Consider the following 20314-nt stretch of genomic DNA (forward strand, 5'->3'; position numbering starts at 1 on the left):
CAACTGCGACACACTCGATTGAAATCAAGAAAGCCACCCATACGCACAGCTGAGCAGCTTCAAAATAATAACTATGACCACATGAAACAATGGAGACTAGATTGGAACCAAAAGACAAATGACCAACTACAGACCTGGTTTGAGAGCTATAACTGCAACATCTCTGGAATGGAACTAACATGGAAAACATTGTCCGCATTAAATCGAATACGTACTGGACATGGCAGGTGTGCGGATTCACTACAGAAATGGGGAAGAGCGATGTCACCAGAATGCGACTGCGGTGCCCCTAGACAGACGATCCAACACATCCATGGTGAATGCTCCTTGCGAGCATATGCAGGGAACTGGTCCGACTTCCTGGAGGCATCCCCATCGGCGCTGGAATGGATCTCAAACCTCGATATAACCTTTTAACTGACCAATATAAACATAAATTATATTCATGATTGTTATAAGATTTTAATGTCTAACACTTGATGTATTAATGTTGCATGTATAGCCATACGCTAAATAAAATAAATAAATCTCGACACCAGCGCCCAGTCCACCTGGTATATCACCGGTAATGGCAAACAGATCACCAGTTTCGTTTGCACCGCATCCGCCTCGCTGCCCTCTGCGTTCTCTGTGGTGTAAGGGACACAGACGCTCATCGATTCTCTTGTGGTCCGTCGTCTGACGTCTGGAAGCTTGCGCAGTGTATCTTGGCTTTCATTACCCGACAGACACCTGCTCAGATCACTTTCTTGACGCTTTTATTCCCGGATGTGTTCCATTACCCCGTAACAAAAACTAACGCTGTGAATTGGATACGCCGTCATACGGTCCGTTACCTTTTTCGCCCCGACGACAAATCAGAACTAGGTTATTGGACGTACCTGAACGATCGACAACTGTGCACTTGTTCGCAACCCCAGATGCAAGCAGTTCTTTTCCAATTTTCTAAGGAGCGCCTTTCATGACCCGCCTTCCGTCTGGAACGTCCAAGCCATGAGATGCAGATGCTTTTTGCCGACGTGATGTTCTGAACACACTACAAACGGAATCTCCATTAAAATTTCGAGAAGGCACGTTTGCATGTTCCACCAATCGGAAGGCGCTAGCGATTCCTGGTATTCTGGTACGTAGACTAATTTAATAAAAATAATAATAAAAAACCAAAACAATAAAAGTAAATAAATAAAAGAAAATAAAAAATAAACATACAAAAAAGCAAAAAAGAAATAAAATAAACTAAAGAGAAAAAGAAAAGCCCCTACTCAACTACTTTCATTTTCATCTCTGTATATTCTTCCCCCCTGCTTTCTTCCATTCCTACACCCTTCTAGTAGTAATAGGTTAGTTGTTTTGGGATAGGAGTAGGTAGTAGCCAACGCCTGAGGAGGTGCATTTTTATTTTTTTATTTTGTTAAGACCAACTGGCGGTGGCAAGTAGATTTTTTTCGTACTCTCCCTTTCCTGTCCAGGGGCCGAAAGAAAGTGGTAGAGCATAATATATATACATAAAAAAGTAAGCAGTTGGTGAAGTCCTTGCCCGCGAAAGGCAAAGGTCCCCAGTTCGAGCCTCAGTCCTGCACACAGTTTTAATCTGCCAGGACGTTCCATAGTATATTTTGTTGGTGAGATATCTAATAAGACAGAGGGGTTCGAACTGGGTGTGGAAACTGCCAATAGGAAAAAAGAAACTAAAAAACCAAAATCATTTTATTTGGCTCGACGTCACTGCTGCGGTTAATGGAAAAAATAAATTTGCACAATTTTAATGCCATCAGGCTTAACATAAGTAGGTCAAACTGAATCACGTGCACCATCAGCACTAAAAGAATTTATAAAAGAAACGTGCACTGATGCACCCAATTTACAATAACTAGCTGGCCTCCGTCACCAACTCTTGACGTTTGCAGTACTTGCTAAGATCATGTTATGACGTCACAGCCATATTTAAAGACTTTCGTCTCTTTTTATACAAGACATCATTATTTTAATTAAAACGAAATTAAATAATAATTAACATCTGAAATATTTATCGTCTTATAAAAAGTAGCGACCATCGAAACATTGTACTACCATTATTCTAAAATAAGAGGACAAAGGTTCTCATGTTTACATTTTTATAAAGGGAACAAACAATGAGCAAATAGGTCATTCCAGTTTCAATCGCATTCGCTGATCTGATGAAAAAATTTGAAATTTGTGGTAAGATTTTAAACATAGCTGCACAACAGCAACTGTTTCACGTAATAAAATTATAAACAGCCGACCAGTTCCAATGGATAAAGAAATTCTTAGTCCTTACTAATGTAAAATTGTTACCTTCTGAAGAAGACAAATTTATATTTGTCGAAACCTAGCTAAAGAAATTCTTTATCCATTGCAACTGGTCGGCTGTTTATAATTTTATTATTTGTGGTAAGGTCTTAAGGGACGAAACTGCTGAGGTCATCGGTCCCTAAGCTTACACACTACTTAATCTAACTTAAACTAACTTACGCTAAGGACTACACACACACTCATGCCCGAGGGAGGACTCGAACCTCCGACGGTGGTAGCCGCGCGGACGGTGACAAGACGCCCTAGATCGCACGGCTACCCCGCGCAGCTGATCTGATGAGTTTTAATATAAGTTGTCGCATTGTATTTTGTAGGTAGTTGTATGGAACAGTTAAAGTGAAAAATTTTAATTATAACCTGATTTTATCCTGTAGAGTTTTCATTCCAATTATTTAAAGATGAAAGTTCAGAACTATTACATAATGGAGAATAATTAAATACGGAAGCTTTTCATTTGGGTCCAGTGTTTAATTCCAGTTGACAATTACGGCAGTATAAATTTTCATTCATTAAATACGACAGAACCTGCAGTCACTTTACTTTATTCATAAGTCCGATCGTCTTTTCAAACTTTAATATTCATGCAGTTAATGTCAAAATTAATGCGGTCACAGAATTAATCAGACGAATTGTTTCCAAGCAAACTAGGGCCGTTGGTATTCTGAAAGTAATAGTTAAGAAATGCTTGAGATCTTTCAATAATTTAAATTTTTTATTGAAAACAGAATCAGCGAATAAGTCAAGGATAATTTTTAGGTCCCAGTTATTATGTTTATGGTTGCCTCATTGATGTAGTAAGTGCCAATTTAGATCTGAATTAATTGAAATACAATTAAAGACAGTAAGTAAAACTCAAATTACGAGCGTTGACGGTAAAATGTAATTATGCAATTTTTTACAGGGCGTTAAGCAGGCCGTGCATGTTTAGTAAAGCCTTTGGGAAAAACTCTCCTAAAACATGAAAATATATGAAACCTGTACAGTGACGAAAATATGAAAGCAGAGAATTCCAGGCTACTCATAAAACATCCTTAACAGAGCTTAGCTATAAATGCAAGAAGAACTTTAAGAATTCTAAATATACGTATATAAATCGATAAAGGCTGATAATATTAAATAAAAGATTAACGTTTAAGGGCCATAGAACAGGCAGTTATTAATGTCGATATCGAAGCACAACCTGAGTCAAATGCACTGCCATGACACTGAAAGAGCTTCACTAGTTAAGTAAAAGTTAACCAACGTTCATTTAACAACGACTATAACTGAAAACACACAAATCACTTCGAGTGTCGTATACGACGAAAGTGAAAGCGTTTTATTTTAGCATGTTTTTCACCAGGTTAAAGTTTCTTCGTTTCTCTGCTCGCAGAGACCAGACAACTGCTAGATTTCGTTGCCATCGGTCTACCACTAACCTGATCCTTCATACTACAGCATTTCAGACCGAAGTCTCCTCAGATGCAGTATACCAAGTGCGTCTCCTCCGACGGACCGGAAGGTGGAAAACTTTCAGGCCAAGGTCTCCTCAACGCAGTATATGAAGGGCGTTTTCACCATCAAAGCATTTGAATCACGGTTGGAAGCATTTTTGTAGCTAGTAAGACTTAAAGCCATTAAGCAAGGAACACAACGAGAGCGAGACCACAGACTATCGCTCTTAAATCGGGCAGGCGGCGCACCCACGGACTCCAGCAGAACACTACAGCACTCGTTGCTAGGTGACAACGTATAGAGATACTGCAGAGGGAAGACCTCTAATGATTGTATTTTCGCTAGCTGACAACGGCTCGATAATCCTGTCCATCAAAAATATATACAGACTATGTGTGTATGTACACACGATTAGTTTGGAAACACCTAGATTCGGTTGGTGGCGAAGCGTCGTAGCATTTATGATCGAGACACCTTTTAACATGACCAGTCAATCACCTCCCAGCTGATCACGTAGACAAGTCGGTGCCGATTCCAAAATGCCTGTAGAAAAACCACGATCCCAGTGTTTTCAATAGGGCATATGTCAGATGAATTGGTAGGAATTACATGAAGACCCTCGCGTTCGTGGATCGTTCCTCGCAAGAGGAACTTTATCATTCAGTATGGCGTCGTAACGTTTGGGAAGGAATTCAATACTTCAAGCAGCTGAGGCGGAAAACAGAAACTGATAAGCGTAGTGCTGGGATACAAGCAACGGCACACAGCCAGTCGCTACCAGAACGAACGTGTGCCAACAGTGTGGAAAAATCTATAGCTCCAGCATTGGCCTCTACAGTCGCTTAAGCTCCCCTAGATATTGAGTTTCGAAGAAGACAATCATACTCGTCAGTGAGTGATAGCCCCATAACCGTGGGTGAGTAGCATTTTGATATCTCTTCGCTGGTGTACGGTGTACTCACACAAACGTTCAACTGAAAGCGGTTGACTGAATGACTAGTGCGAATTTTACTTGTATTTTCATCTGTTTACTGTCCAATATCACAGGCGGACTAGTTACGTTATCCTGGGTACCCGCACTGTGGGCTGATGCAGGAGATACAGGAGGGTCAAAATCGATTTTGTGCTACGTTTTAATAACACAATGTTTACCTGAGTGGTGATCAGGTCTTGAGGAGAGGAAGAGGATTACCGAATAAAAACGTACAGGGTGCCATTCAAACAAAGACTTTCTGCTGGTTATATTTTCATATCAAATAAAAGTGCAGGAAAAGCAACCATGCTAACATTTGCTTGTGACATTTTTTATTTCAGTCTTGGACAAAAGTCTTTTGCGTTGATCAAGACAGATATGACACCTTGTGTGTAACAAATTTTATTCAAATTACTATAGGTTATGCTTGAATGGCCCCACTTTCCCACCGACTACTTACGAATAGTAATGGCAGCTGAGTCTTCCCATGCACTAAGTTGCCTGATACTAAGTGAAATGCGTATAAGTTTGAGATTTTTCCAGCTGTTCAGAACCATGCTGGAACATATGCAACATATGCGCCCGCACACACACACACACACACACACACACACACACACACACACACCGTATGACACAAAGTGTTTTGAGCGTGAGGTAATGGTGTGTATTGTTCTCCGCAGGGGTGAGCACATCTCGACGATGTACACGCACGCGCTGTGGGGCACGCAGGCGCGGCGCGAGCACCTGCGCAGCACCAAGTACTTCGAGTGCCGCTGCCCGCGCTGCGCCGACCCCACCGAGCTGGGCACACACCTCAGCGCCATGCGCTGCCTCGGCACGCTCACCGAGAGGTAACCGCACAGTGAGCTCAGCACACGCTTGCTTTACTTGCTTCGGCATGGAGGATGTCAACACTGCTTGTAGATAGAGACGGCTGCTCTCACACTGCCTGCCGGTTGAGAAACTCGTTACCAACAACGTGCGTAAGACCATGTCCCAGCGCAGCCTTATAGGTCCCCCACACAGCAATGATTGGCGCACTAATTTGAGAGCCTTCTCGTGTGCATACTGTAGTTGTAGCTGCTATACACAAGTTGCACATGTTGCTCAGGGTGGAGGCCCATGTTTCTATTAAAACCATCCACGCCCACCGTCCCATTCTCCCTCTGTGGGCTGTCCTCCGCCTCCGCGAATCCCGCCGCCTCTATCGCTCCTTCCTGCGCACTCGTGACAGGGAACAGGGAGATACACTCGAACGCCACTGGCAAATACAGCGACACGTATGGAACCTTATTACAGCACAGAAACGCCTGGACTGGCGCCAGACCTGCACACGACACATTCTATCGCCTTACTGGTTCCCATTCCACACCCCATTACCCCCTTCTCCATAGCGACCGCCCTCTTCCCGACAACCTCAGTAAGGCCAACCACTTTGCTCCCCACCTTTCCGACGTCTTCCACGTCCCTGCTGATCCCCACTTTGATGACTCTCTTTTCCCCACCATCATGGAATGCGCCGATACCTCGGTCACTCCACTTGCTCCTAGTCTCCAATACTTGGGCCAGTTGCCCCCTTCTGACATCAACACTCCAGTCAAAGCACATTACATTAAACTTAGCCTCCAGTCAAAACGCAATGCGGCCCCTGGTCACGACTGTGTCACCTACTACCACCTTCGAGAAAACTCCTTCTCCTTCCTGACTGTCCTTGCCAATCTTTTCAACGTCATCCTCTCTACTGGCTTCTACCCCGACCTGTTGAAGACTTCACGCATCCTCTTGTTCCTCAAACCCAACAAACCCCCTTCTATATCAGTAAACTCTTCCGGGCTAAGTTGCCGTGGTCGATCTGTAGAACCTGAGTCGACTCACCTCGGAAGATCGTAGTTGAGAACGAAACGTCAGGGAGAAGTAGTTCTACAGATCGACCACGGCAACTTAGCCCGGAAGAGTTTACTGATAAAGACGCCGGCCGTGAAAGCCTACATGGAATGAAAACCCCCTTCTATCGCTTCTTCCTATCGTCTCATCTGCCTCTTCAGGAAGGTCTTTGCATCCTTTGAATCTATCCTCTCCCACCGTGTCCATTAGCGCCTTTATCAACACCATCTCCTCCCCCCTACCCAGTGTGGCTTCCGACCCTCCTTCACCACCAAAGACCAACTCCTTAACCTTGTCCACCTTCTCTTCCTCCAGCTTCACTCCTGTTGCTCTGCCATTTTTGTTTCCCTCGACCACCAAAATGCCTACGAACGCATATGGCATCCCGGTCTCCTCTTTAAACTCCAAACCTATGCCCTGCCTTTCAATTTTGTTCATCCGGTCGCTTGCTTCCTCTCACACCATCCTTCCTACATCACCCTCCACAACACTAATCCTGTATCTTTTATCACACAGCTTGTGACCCGCAGGACTCCATCCTCTCCCCTCTCCTCTATCTCCTGTACACCACCGATATGCCCAAGCCACCCCCTCCTATCCACCTCCTCCAGTATGCTGATCACACCACCTTCCTGGATCTCTATCCTACCCTTCAACCATCCCAATGCACCCTTCAAACCCACCTTGACCAGTTCACCACTTGGTGTAACCAGTGATTTCTTCATATCAACCCCTCCAAAACACAGGCAATCATCATAGGCTACATCACCTACTCCTTCCGTCTCCAAGATTTCTACCTCACCATTTATGGTCTCCCATCCAGCTCACCCCCCACATTGAGATACCTTGGCCCCACCCTCGATCGTCATCTCACCTGGACCCCTCATCTTCTGACCAGCCAGCAGAAAGCCCATTCCTGCCTCTGACTCTTGAAACTACTGTCTGGCCAGACATGAGGATTGCATCCTTCCACCATTCTCCACACCTACAGATCCCTCATCCATCCTATCCTCTGTTATGCCAGCATTGCCTGGATCTCAACCCCCCCTCCACTTTTACAAGGCCCTCCAAATCCTCAAACACCATGCACTCCACCTTGCCTTCTATATCTGCCTTCCTTCACCCACACGATTCCTGTACGACCTCATCCTCTTCCCCCACCTCCTCCTTTTGCTCCAACATCTTCACATCCTTTAGACTGTCCACAGGCTTGATCCCCACACCCCAAGGTTTCCTCCTTCCTCTCCACACCCCACCCAATGCTGTACTTCTATCACTGTATCCCTCCCTCTCTCCACCTCCACAACCTCCATCTCCTTCATCTGGGCTATTTCAAGCACCTCCCCCTCCCGGATTTTGAACATCTACCCTTCCTTCCAACTGTAACTTGGCCTTGTTGCCCCCCTCCCCAGGGCCCCTTTTTCCTCTCCCCTCCTTCTCTCAGAGCGGATTTTCCTCCTTCCCTTCCTGAGTCCCTGCACCCCCTCCTCGGCTGATTTCCTCTTCCATAGCTTCCCTCCCTGGCCCTCCTTCAGCGCGCCCCCACTTCATCCCCCTATCCCCCTTTCTCTCCCCTCCTCTTATCCTCCTTTTCCCTTCTCCCTTATCCCTCTCCCCCCCCCCCCCCCCTGGCAGATCCACCCAGGTTTTTATTATCAGTGTGGTGCTTCAGTGTTGTGTTTTGGTGCCGTTATACAGTGTCATCTAGTGATGTGGTTTTAATTTGTGTTCGACCTGTTTATCGTCCATGACTGCTCCATGCTATGCTGTCCGTCACGTGGCTATTTTAATCGTCTTGTGACTTCTTACACAACGACCATACTTTGCCTGGTGAATTTTAATCCAAAGTGTTTTTGTTTGTTTGTGTAAAATACTTTTTTTAGATTTTTATGTCTGTTTTACAGTTACCACTTTGTATGCTTTCTTTTTTATGTTTCCACCTTTTTTTGTTTCTGTATTCTTTATATTGTTTTAAATGTCTTCCTGTCTGCTTCTGTCCCTCAGCTGAAGAGCAGAGCTTATGCTGCTGCCAGCCCGCGCCTGATGGAATGGAAATTACAATAAAGGGAAAAGAAAGTTGCTCGGCGCGATCTGATATTTCGTAAATAAGAATATTTGGCAGCCAGGGTCGTGTGTTCTAATCGCTAGAGACATTGACATTGTTGTTACAATTTTGCGTTTCAAAGAATATTTAATAACTGATGTAATGGCTCACTTACGCGACCTATTGGCCATGCGTGTAAGCGCCCGTCGACGCTTATGCTGCGTACCCGTTCATTATTTCCTGATGTGACGTAGCTATGACAGCTCCATTGACGAACTCGCCTCCATTCCGGGGTACACTGTTCAGTTAGCCACATGTTCCATAAAGTATTTTAACGATATCGTTGTCGAAATGATGTGGAACGAGTCAGTTCGTAGGATATGTATACATTATTAGTGTTAAGATTAATGAACAGATTATCACTTTACTCCTACTCACGTAACTACACTTAAAGAAAAGCTTTTTTTTAACTGGCTGCCGATTTTTAAGGAGAAATTCGTCGGTAACAGAAAGAGTAGTCCAGGAGAAAAGATTTTAAATTATACGTAAAGCTTGCTTCGCTACGTCTCAAATATTTAATGTTACTGGGCAAATGATAAAAAAATTTTATTACTGCATTCTGAACTCATCTCTGAGTCACTGAGAGTTTTACCAATTGGTAATAAAGGTCGTTTTCCCTCTAGTGTTGTAGGTACGTTCATCACTGTTCTTCTCGAATGGTGATGGATTATCTATGACGAATTTCACTAACGAAAATATGTATTGTGATGGTGAAGTTAAAATGCGTATCTCCTTGAAGAGGTACCTACATGAAAATGCCTACCTCCTTAGAGAGGTAGCTACATGACGGCCGTTTATACTACGGATTTTTTTATTTACTCTGTTTTATGTATCTGACTAGCCAATGTGGCGCCTTTGTTTCATAAGTCGAGTGTTCTCTCGTTATATTTGTGCGATTCATGCACAGTAATATTATTCCAGAAAGTATGTAAAAAAGTATTGCGGATCTGGTTATTATGTTGTTTTCCCACGTGTGTACTGGTTATACAGCTGTGCGGACTGTCTTGTAATATTTTCCTCGGGAAATAAAGGAAAAAATACTACAACACACGATCTTGGCTGCCAAATATTCTTATTTTGTGTGTGATTTAAGTATGTAAATTTTGGAAATTTGTGGTAAGATCTTATGGGACCAAACAGCTGAGGTCAACGGTCCCTAAACTTACGCACTACTTGATGTAACTTAAACTGACTTAAACTAACTACCCCGCACTTTACCTACGTAAATGTAATGTTTGCGGGAAGCATCCTGCAACACCATAAGGAATGGGATAGTGAAGGGGCTTCGTACAGCAAAGTATCATCTCCACACGCGCTTTATAGTTTGACCATCTTTTTTATTGACGATAAAATATGACTCGTTAGATCGCGTCATATTCCTCTTCAAATTTCTTTAGTGCTTGACGTTTCGATCCCTCTGCTGGGATCTTCAGGTTTCCGCTGACGTCCCTGAATGGCTAAACACTGTTGAAAGACAGTGACTTATAAAAGGCTGTTTTCTCGCTCTTTTTTAAGGGAAGTGGGCTTACTGGGTAGCAATTTTCAGGGTGCTGTTGATGTGCAGTAGAATGTACTACGGACACCATTTCGGGGTAAAACTGCTCCATACGTATGAGACCATCTCAAATTATGCTTGCTGTCGAATTTATTTTAAATATAAGGGTATGTCCGAAAATTTGCGTCTCACGAAAGCAACTAGGATATCACATGGCAGCGGGTACTCTAGAGTTACTGCGAGTGGTTTTCTCCGTTCGAGTGGCCGTTGTAGGTCCGTAAGTGGCGTGAAAGTGCTGCCATGGCGAAAACTCAGAGACCATAAATCATCTCACTGCTGCTGCATAAGCAAAACCCATACCACTCAAGACACAGGATGGGCAACGGCCCACCAAGAAAGAGAGAGAGAGGCGAAGTGAGGAAACGCGTCTAAACATCCACTCTGTAGATACAGCTGTAGTTCAGATAATGACGATGTGCAAGACGCAGACGAGAGCTAAAATACGTTTAGGTCGTTTCTGTAGTCAGTAACGGCTGGACCGATCGCTAAGCAGATTTCTCCTCATAAACTCAGATACGCAATCTAACTTGTCTCGCAATCGATCAACTACTAGAAAAGGAAAAACCTCTCGAAAATGTTTTCTGCTTGTCGGTTCTTAGAAAATCAGACTGGGGAAGGTTATCTTTCTACTGAAATGATAATACTGGTCTACATTAGCCCCGGTTTTGCACTGACGAAAAAATTCCAACACCAGGAAATAATGAATTGCAATCAAATTTCGGGAATACGTTTGTCTACGTAAGTGTTTAAGTGACTAACTATGCAAGCTCACAGGTTAATGCAAGTGCGAGAAAAGCTATTGCAAATGTGAGATGCAGGTACATTAGTAACTGGTGTAACCGCCAAAATGCGGAATGTAAGCACAGAAACGTGTTTGCATTGTGTCATACAGGTGCCGGATGTCAGTACGTGGGATGGAGTTCCACGCCTGTAACACTTGGTCTGGCGATACAGGGACGGTTAATGTTGGTTGTGGATTACGCTGGGGTTGTCGACCAACGATGTCCCAAATGTGCTCCGTTGGAGACGCATCTAGTGATGGAGCAGGCCAAGGCAACATATCGAATCTGTAGAGCATGGTGGGTTACAACAGCGGTGTGCGGGCGAGCTTTATCCTTTTGGAAAACCCCCCTGGGATGTTCTAAACGAACGGTAGCGCAAAACTCGAATCACCAGCCCGACGAGCAAATTTGCAGTCGGGGTGCGTGGGATAACCACGAGAGTGTTCCTGCTGTCATACGGAACCGCACTCCAGACACGTCCAGGTGTAGGTCCAGTGTGTCTGGGTTGCAGACACGTCGGTTGCAGGCGCTTAGGTGGCCTCCTCCTAACCAACTGACGGCCATCGGTGGCACCGAGGCAGAAAAGACTTTCATCAGAAAACGCAACAGACCCACTCTCAACCCTCCAACGAGCATTCGCTTGACACCACTGGCGTAGCAAAAGCGGCGGTTTGGGGTAAGAGGAATGCACGCTACATCGCGTCTGGCTCGGAGCGTTCCTTGAAGTAACCTATTTGTGACAGTTAGTTGTACCACTGTTGTGCTAATTGCATCTCAGAGCCGGCCGGAGTGGCCGAGCGGTTAAAGGCGCTACAGTCTGGAACCGCACGACCGCTACGGTCGCAGGCATGGATGTGTGTGATGTCCTTAGGTTAGTTAGGTTTAAGTAGTTCTAAGTTCTAGGGGACTTATGACCACAGCAGTTGAGTCCCATAGTGCTCAGTGCCATTTGAACCATTTTTGCATCTCAGATTGCTCCTGCAGACTCAGTACGATGCGCCATACGCCGAACACAGTGGTCTTTCCTCTCGGTAGTGCCACGTGGCCGTCCTGAGACCGGTCTTCTTGCCATCGTACATTCTCGTGACCACCGCTGCCACAAATCAAGTACAGTGGCTACATTGCTGCCACATCTTTTTGCAATATCGCAGAAGGATCATCCAGTTTGTCTTAGCCCTATTACTAGACAACGTTCAAACCCACCGAGGTGTTGATAATGGTATCATTGTTGCCTTAAAGGCATTCTTTACCAACATCTACTCACCATGTCAAGTCTCCAAGGTAACTATCGCTCAAGACCGTTACAGCTGTATTTAAATCAAACCTGGTTTTCATCCTTGTAGTCGCACAACTCCTTCTTGCTGTTGCGATTTTTTTCCATCAGTGTCTCTGCGAGTACACACGAACAGGAAACACACATTAATGTAAATTACAAACACAAAGTAAGAAACGGAAATACAAGCAGTGAACATAGGGATAATTGAATTGCATCTTAAAACTATTAAACAAACCACAAGGAATGGATAAGGTAGGGTGTCGATCTTCTCAACAAGACCTCCCCTCAAACTCATAATCGCTTTTGCGTCCGGAAAAATTGCGCCAATCGTACCAGAAAATAAGATATTGATTTTGCCTTCAAATTCTGAACCCGGTCAGACATGGATGAGCCCTCAACTCTAAATATAGTATGAAGTCGTATTATCTAACGAAGTTCAAAGAAACGAAACGGAAACCTACTCATTCTCCTCTCGCGATAGCCGTCGCTAGAAGGTATTTTTAACAGAGAAGGACTGTCCGCTGCAGCCTGGTGGCAGCAGTTCATCGCTCATGAAGTGACGAGCTGGCCCTCGAAGACAGGTCCCCCCCGTCTCTTTCTCAAGTGTTTTCCGTCCTCATCTCCACTAGAGCTCCAGCCGCAGAATGCCCCGTCTGGGCGCTCTGTGTTCCCCCAATTTCGCACAAAATTCCACACAAAGCTTCCTTCAACAATGGGAAAGTCCGGCCAATGATTACACAATGAAATTTTAATTAAAAAATCTTCACTAGCCTGCCAAATCGATATGTCTTTAAGTTACCCATTGAGGTGCTTTTCCACGCGTGGAGAGAGACGATTTTGTTGTTCAGCTGGTTTCGCGTGTGGACTACTCTGTTCCTCACCTACAAAAAGTAGAGAAATACTAACATACTAACAGTAACTGCCACATACCTTTCTAATCTAAACACCGCCAACTCGCTACCTTTGGTCCAGCATGTCTCATTGCACCTTTCGTAGAAGGCCTTTCGGCGAAAAACACACCACTTAGAGCGGTAGCAGCTCGTAAGACAGTTGTTTACTTTGCATTGGCCCGACGTGCTACATTATTTCCAACAGTGTTTTTTAGAAAGTGACCCCAAGTCGCACAGGACAGAGTTCGCAATTGTAAATACTTGCAGCCATACGCGAGTAGCGGAGAAATATGAAGCGTATCAGCCCAACAGTAGGCTGATACATTTCAGGTGGAAGATGTGAATGTAGGCTATGTGTTACCTTCTCTATTAAAGTAATACCTTTGGATTATGAATCGCTGGCAGGAGTGGCCGTGCGGTTCTAGGCGCTACAGTCTGGAACCGAGCGACCGCTACGATCGCAGGTTCGAATCTTGCCTCGGGCATGGATGTCTGTGATGTCCTTAGGTTAGTTAGGTTTAAGTAGTTCTAAGTTCTAGGCGACTGATGACCTCAGAAGTTAAGTCGCATAGTGCTCAGAGCCATTTTTTGATTATGAATCAGAATGTTTATTCTGAGGGTTAAAACGCATTTTACCACAAAATAATTGCAAGACAACGTGTAGTGCCGGTATTTGAAAACAGGTTACGATCTGTAGAGTCATTCCTTAATTTTAAAATAGGTTACAGTAAATAACGTTGATTCTGAACGTTTCACTGAATAAGATGCAAATAACCAAAAACCTAAGCAACGCAACAAAAGACTAATGTGATCACTGGTGAAATCCTAGTACTGATTCATGTGTAATACTCGTACTTACAGTGACGGTAAGTTTAATGTAATTTATATTATAAAGTTCAAGTGCACCTAACAATAATATTATGTCAGACTTGCCGGTAAGAAGGCAAAATGGCTCTGAGCACTATGGGACTTAACTTCTAAGGTCATCAGTCCCCTAGAACTTAGAACTACTTAAACCTAACTAACCCAAGGACATCACACACATCCAAGCCCGAGGCAGGATTCGAACCTGCGACCGTAGCGGTCGCGCGGCTCCAGACTGAGGTGCCTAGAACCGCTCGGCCACACGGCCGCCTGCCTCAAGAGATACACAGTTTACAGTGCAGTAATTGTCTTACTGTGTTAAAACCTTTACGTAATATTATACATCTTAATGACTAGATTATGAGAGCATTTTAGTTTTTAATTTCGGTCGATAGCTAAATGAAATGTTGAAAATCAAATATTGTTGTATTGGAAGCCGCTAGATAGGCAACCGTAACTGTAACAGTGCATTGTGCTCTGGGATAGCGGACTAGTAAAACAGGGTGTCCCAGAAATGTGACGGACTTCGAGGGGTTGCAGACGCTGTCTTGAGGAACAAATCGAGGACAGGAACCCTTGTCCGGAAACGTAATGCGGAACGTCAAAGTTGCAGGCGCCGGTGCGTGCGACAAGGCCACCCCTTCGGCGGCAGACGTGACTTTGTACACTGACCAACCGCAGGCAGAAGGTCCCACGTTGTTGTTTGTTATTGTGTCTAACAATACCACCACATGCAAAGTGGGGTAGAAATCAGATTAATAATGTTGCTCACGCAGCATATGTTCGCTTTATCGGGCAACAACGAAGTTATTGACTGTGGATGGTATCGTCAGAATGGAATTGAAGTCACTGTAAAAAAGTGATTAATTTTGGGACTTATCTTGAATGGATTGCCACGTAGATTTCGTCGAAGTTGTTACGGCTCATCTTGTTGATGCTAGGGTGATTCCACTTTGACTGCTAGAAGGTCCAGATCTGTATTTTAGCAATATTTGAAGACCTAACAAATGCGTTTTTCAGGAAATTCTTAATGATCAAACAATCCCAAATCAGAACAATGGTACGGTAGAAATAATTTTTGACTTGGTGTTCAGGATCCACATTTTTATTAAACTTCTTGTAAATTCACATTTACTTCTTCTTAATTGTCACATCATCAAGAAAACAGTTTTGCATCAATCTTCATATATTTAATTTCCACTTTAACCGAACATAAGACTGGACTATTTTTTTACAAAGCGAAATAACAACTTATCTTCTGCAAACTGAAACAAAGATTGCCCTGTGTGCATTCGCTCAAAAACGGTTACAAGTAAGTCAAAGATTATGACAGTCTCACACGCAAGAACCATATCACTGTAATATATCGATACATCGAAGTACCTGTACATTAATAAAACCAAATGTGAATATTGTCACAAAAATATGTCTGTTACTCCGCAGAAAAGTAGTACGATATTACTGGTATCGAGAACTGGGGTTGGAGTGCCGTAATGGTCACGTAAATAAAGAACCATTACAAGTGATAGCAACAGATTGTCACTATCGCCAGTGGAAAAGATGTAACTAGCTGCTACGTAGCAGCCACTGTCTCCTGTTACGTTAGTGAATGACGGTTTCGGAGAAAGATTTCCGTCTGCAGTTTACTTTTCTCCTATGTACCGACAAACATTGGAGATTTTAGAGCGTTCGAGGAGAAAAATAAACAGCGGATGTAAACCAGTGTCCGAAACCCTATCCACCGATGCAACAGCGCGTCGCATTCGTAGGAGACAAAGTTTGTTTATGGAGCAACTAGCTCGATCTTCTCCACTGGCGATAGTGACAATCTGCCGCGATCACTGAATAACAAATAACACTGCGAGACTTTCTGCCTACGGTCCGTCAGTGTACAAATCCACGTTTGCTGCCGAAGGGATGGCCTCGTGGCGCCTATAACTTCGACGCTCTGTAGCGTCGCTGGAAGACGTTTCCTGAAACAGGTTCCTGTTCTCGATTTGTTCCTCAAGACAGCGTCTACAACACTCGAAGTTTGTCGAAACTTTTCTGAGATACCCTGTATAGATACAGCAGATAAACGCTGAGTTTATGAAGTGTTGGTTGTCAGACAGAGAAAGTTCTCAGCAGAGTGAGTGTTCTCGGCGTGTGGCAGTGACGCCCCGGCGTGCGGGGGCATCCAGCTGCCGACGTCGCCGCTGGACCCCGCCTCGGACTGGCGCTGCGACCGCTGCCCCGTCTCGCTGCCAGCCGCGCACGTCGCAGAGCTCGTGTCGCGCCTTGGAGACGAGGTCGACAAGACGCAGCAGGTAAACATCAGCTGCTCTGCCTAAGCGCCTCTCCTGCATTTCTCTCTGTCGAACTGGCTACGGCCATTGCCAGGTGAAGATGGGCACCAACTACTGTGACTAGCAAATGGTTCAAATGGCTCTGAGCACTATGGGACTTAACTGCTGTGGTCATCAGTCCCCTAGAACTTAGAACTACTTAAAACTAACCAACCTAAGGACATCACACACATCCATGCCCGAGGCAGGATTCGAACCTGCGACCGTAGCGGTCACGCGGCTCCAGGCTGTAGCGCCTAGAACCGCACGGCCACTCCGGCCAGCACTGTGACTAGCAATCCTTGCTAACTGAAGATGGCAACCGGTGTGAAAGCATAATACATCGCAGAAATAAACTCAGAAGAAAAACTTCAAAAAGCCAAGATAGCAGTTTTGGTATGACTACGGTACCGAAACTGGTTATCGAAATAGATGCTTTACCAGCGATCTTGATTTTTTGAAGTTTTTCTTTTGAATTTATTGCATTGCAGATCATCCCCATTCTGGTAGAATGTTAGGAATACATAATACTTTGGAGTAATTTGGGGATGGGTTCCTGAATAAAATACACTATCTAATCAAAAGTATCCGGACACCTGTTACTGGACATTAATGAGGAGTGTGTTCACTCTTCACCCTCTGTTATACACTACTGAGGACACTTTCCTTCACTCGGGTGTCCGATTAGCACTTTCGAATTCACGAGTGATAGCTTCGGCCGAATTCATGCGATTTTTTACAACCACCGTCCGCAGTCTTCGACGATCCCTGTCCGTCAGTATACATGAGGTCTGACTGCTCTTGCTTTAGCTGTGGCTGTTTCTTCTCGTTACCACTTCACAATCACGCCAAAAACTCTCCCGTGGGCAGCTTTTGAATGGTTGACATGACCCTGTGTTGCTCAGGTGACAACACGTTCAAAGTCAGTGAACTCTCCTTATGGACACACTCTGCTGTTACTGCTTCCCTATTGACATTTTTATACTGGAGTGTCCCCGCACGTGACACCTAGCGGACAATTTAGCATTAGATTGGGATGTCCGGGTACTTTCGACCAGATAGTTTATTAATCATATTATTATATGAAAAACATCATTAAACATTAAATGTTCAGTGCAAATACTAAAAATTGTGAGTGCTACAGATTTTGTTGTTGTTGTACTAGGGTTAGGAGCACCAACAGCCACAAGATCAAGCCGCTTTTTCTGAAATGGTTATCCATCGTTTGGTGTTGCAGGAGCGGCCGACGGTGGAGAGCCTGGAGACGCTGCTGGAGAAGCTGGACACGTTCCTGCACCCGCACCACTACCACAGCTACTCCGTCAAGCACTCGCTGCTCCAGCTGTACGGCCAGCAGCGCGGCTACGCCATGGACCAGCTGTCCGACCAGCAACTGGCCAGGAAGGAAGGTACGACACACCTCCCTACTGCAGATGTGCTACTGCTTTTGTGCCCGCACTCCCTTCCCCTTGCTTTACTGCCTCTTCTGTATACAGCTTAATTCTTATGTACGGCTGGAGAGCTTTCCCACCGTTCCTGTTCTCGTCGGATCTCTCCTATTCGCTGAAAAAGACTTGCCATAAGACCATAGGCTTTTCATACTGTTTTCATGTCTATCACAGCACTCGGCATTGTCCCAGGTATTTGTCACCCAAGGCTGTTGTATGAACGTAACTAGCAGTGGAAATTAAAGCATTTCGTAACACAGATAAAATTGGGCTTAACATAACCTTTAAAACTATTCTTTATTTTAACCGTTATGGTGAGGAGGTAACAGCGATCTGTTCACGATGATCAGTTAGTAAAATCAGTCAAGGTCGCAGACTATCTTATTTATTAAAATGGCCGGTTTCGGCACGTTTAAACAACTACCTTCAGTTTATGAGCACTGTATAAAGATATGAAAGGCATGTTAATCAGTGAAGTAAGCCTTCATGTAACACGCACAGAGATGAGAAATACTATAGTGTGTACAAAAGATCACAAATACCATATACCGAGCGAGGTGGCGCAGTGGTTAGCACACTGGACTCGCATTCGGGAGGACGACGGTTCAATCCCGTCTCCAACCATCCTGATTTAGGTTTTCCGTGATTTCCCTAAATCGTTTCAGGCAAATGCCGGGATGGTTCCTTTGAAAGGGCACGGCCGATTTCCTTCCCAATCCTTCCCTAACCCGAGCTTGCGCTCCGTCTCTAATGACCTCGTTGTCGACGGGACGTTAAACACTAACTACCTACCTACAAATACCATAGCATGGTGTTTACCCATGTGGCTGCAGGTGTAGCTGTGATGAACGGCTGCGCTTGGTACAACGCTGTTACTAGTGACTATTCCTCCATGGGTTAAATGGTGTATGAAGACGCACGCATTTGATACATTACATCAGCTGCAGCCAGTGGGAACTTAATTTACGTGAAATACATTATAACTTGGGAATAAAATGAAAAAATAAGAGGGAAATTGTATACACAGTGTTATACAAATGTAACAGTTCAAACAAGTAATACAAGTATTTAATAATCTTGCTATAAATTCATTAAAGATTTTAAAATAGAACCGGCTATAGAAACAATTATAGGATCTTTGAACGCCAGCTAGTGACGCTTCTTGATACTGGTAGCGATGGACTAATGACCTCAGCAGTTGAGTCCCATAGTGCTCAGAGCCATTTTGAACTGGTAGCGATGCTGTTTCCAGGGGGACATCGATAGGATTGCTATTGGTAGTCAAAGATTATGCTCTAAGACGTCATTTCCATAGAGACGCTGCACAACGGCCCCTGGCGAGCAAAGATGGATGTAGAGGACGCTGTTATCATTGGTGACGTGTGTGGGTGTGAATTCCTAAGGGACCAAACTGCTGAGGACATCAGTCCCTAGACTTACACACTACGTAAACTAACTTATGCTAAGAACAACACACGCACACATCCATGCCCGATGGAGGACTCGTACCTCCGTCGGGAGGGGCCGCGCAATTCGTGACATAGCGCTTCGAACCGCGCGGCCACTCCGCGCGGCTTGATGACGTCGTCCAAGTGGCCGTCATTGCTTAAAGATGTATTTAGCGGATGCTGTTCCCATCGTGATGTTTTAGTTGCAAAGTCTTGACAGCTGTAATAGCACAACGCGAAACATGCAAAAAATTATCTCCTGTAAATGTAACAGCGGTTTCTGTTGTGTATTTCAACAGTTCCTTCTCCACTCGTCGAAACAATGCTCGATTTCCTGTAAGAGTCAGCTGTTCTTACTACAAACATTTCTTCGTATTTACTTCTGTCATTCTTCCTAATTCCTCTGCACTTACTGTTAGTTTATCATAAAATAAACTTGCAGTGCTTAGTTTCTTTCCCCTTGCATGCTCTCTCCCAGCGGTAAGATGAAGTATATCTTCGGCTATCCGTAGCACTTCATTGGATTTGTTGACCTAGAAAAAGTGTTCGACAGTGTAATGTAGTCCAAACTGTTTGAAATTCTCAGAAAAATAGAGGTGTGCGCTAGGAAGAGACGTACGTGAACCACAAGGGAAGTATAGGAATGGGAGACGAAGATAAAAGAGCTCGGTTTGATAAGGAGACAAGGCGGAGATGCCGACGTTGTCCTCTCCTATTCAGGAAGTCCATCAAAGAAGCAAATAAGGAAATAAAAGAACGGTTCACAAGCGTGATTAAAATTGAACATGAAACAATATCAGTGTGATGGTTGACTAATTACGTCGTTATTCTTCGTGCAAGTGAGAAAGATTTACAGGATATGCTGAATGAAATAACGTTACACAGAGGACAGAACATGGTTTGAGAGTAAAAACTAAGTCGGAATTAACTAGTATCAGCAGACATGGGACCAGCGACAAAACAGCATCAGAATTTAGGAAACAGAATTAAAGAAG

General features: G+C 44.3%; 1 protein-coding gene across 1 annotated transcript in view; it reads left to right on the top strand.

The window, feature by feature from the left end:
• LOC124594328 (SET domain-containing protein SmydA-8-like) overlaps nt 1-20314 on the top strand; it is a 117650-nt gene that overhangs the window by 63334 nt on the left and 34002 nt on the right. Inside the window, exons 5-7 of the mRNA XM_047132690.1 lie at nt 5425-5595; nt 16252-16405; nt 17661-17832. Of these exons, the coding sequence (XP_046988646.1) occupies nt 5425-5595; nt 16252-16405; nt 17661-17832 (497 nt within the window). The remainder of the gene's footprint in view (nt 1-5424; nt 5596-16251; nt 16406-17660; nt 17833-20314) is intronic.

This window comes from Schistocerca americana, chromosome 2 (genome assembly GCF_021461395.2).
Source record: "Schistocerca americana isolate TAMUIC-IGC-003095 chromosome 2, iqSchAmer2.1, whole genome shotgun sequence".
NCBI lineage: Eukaryota > Metazoa > Arthropoda > Insecta > Orthoptera > Acrididae > Schistocerca > Schistocerca americana.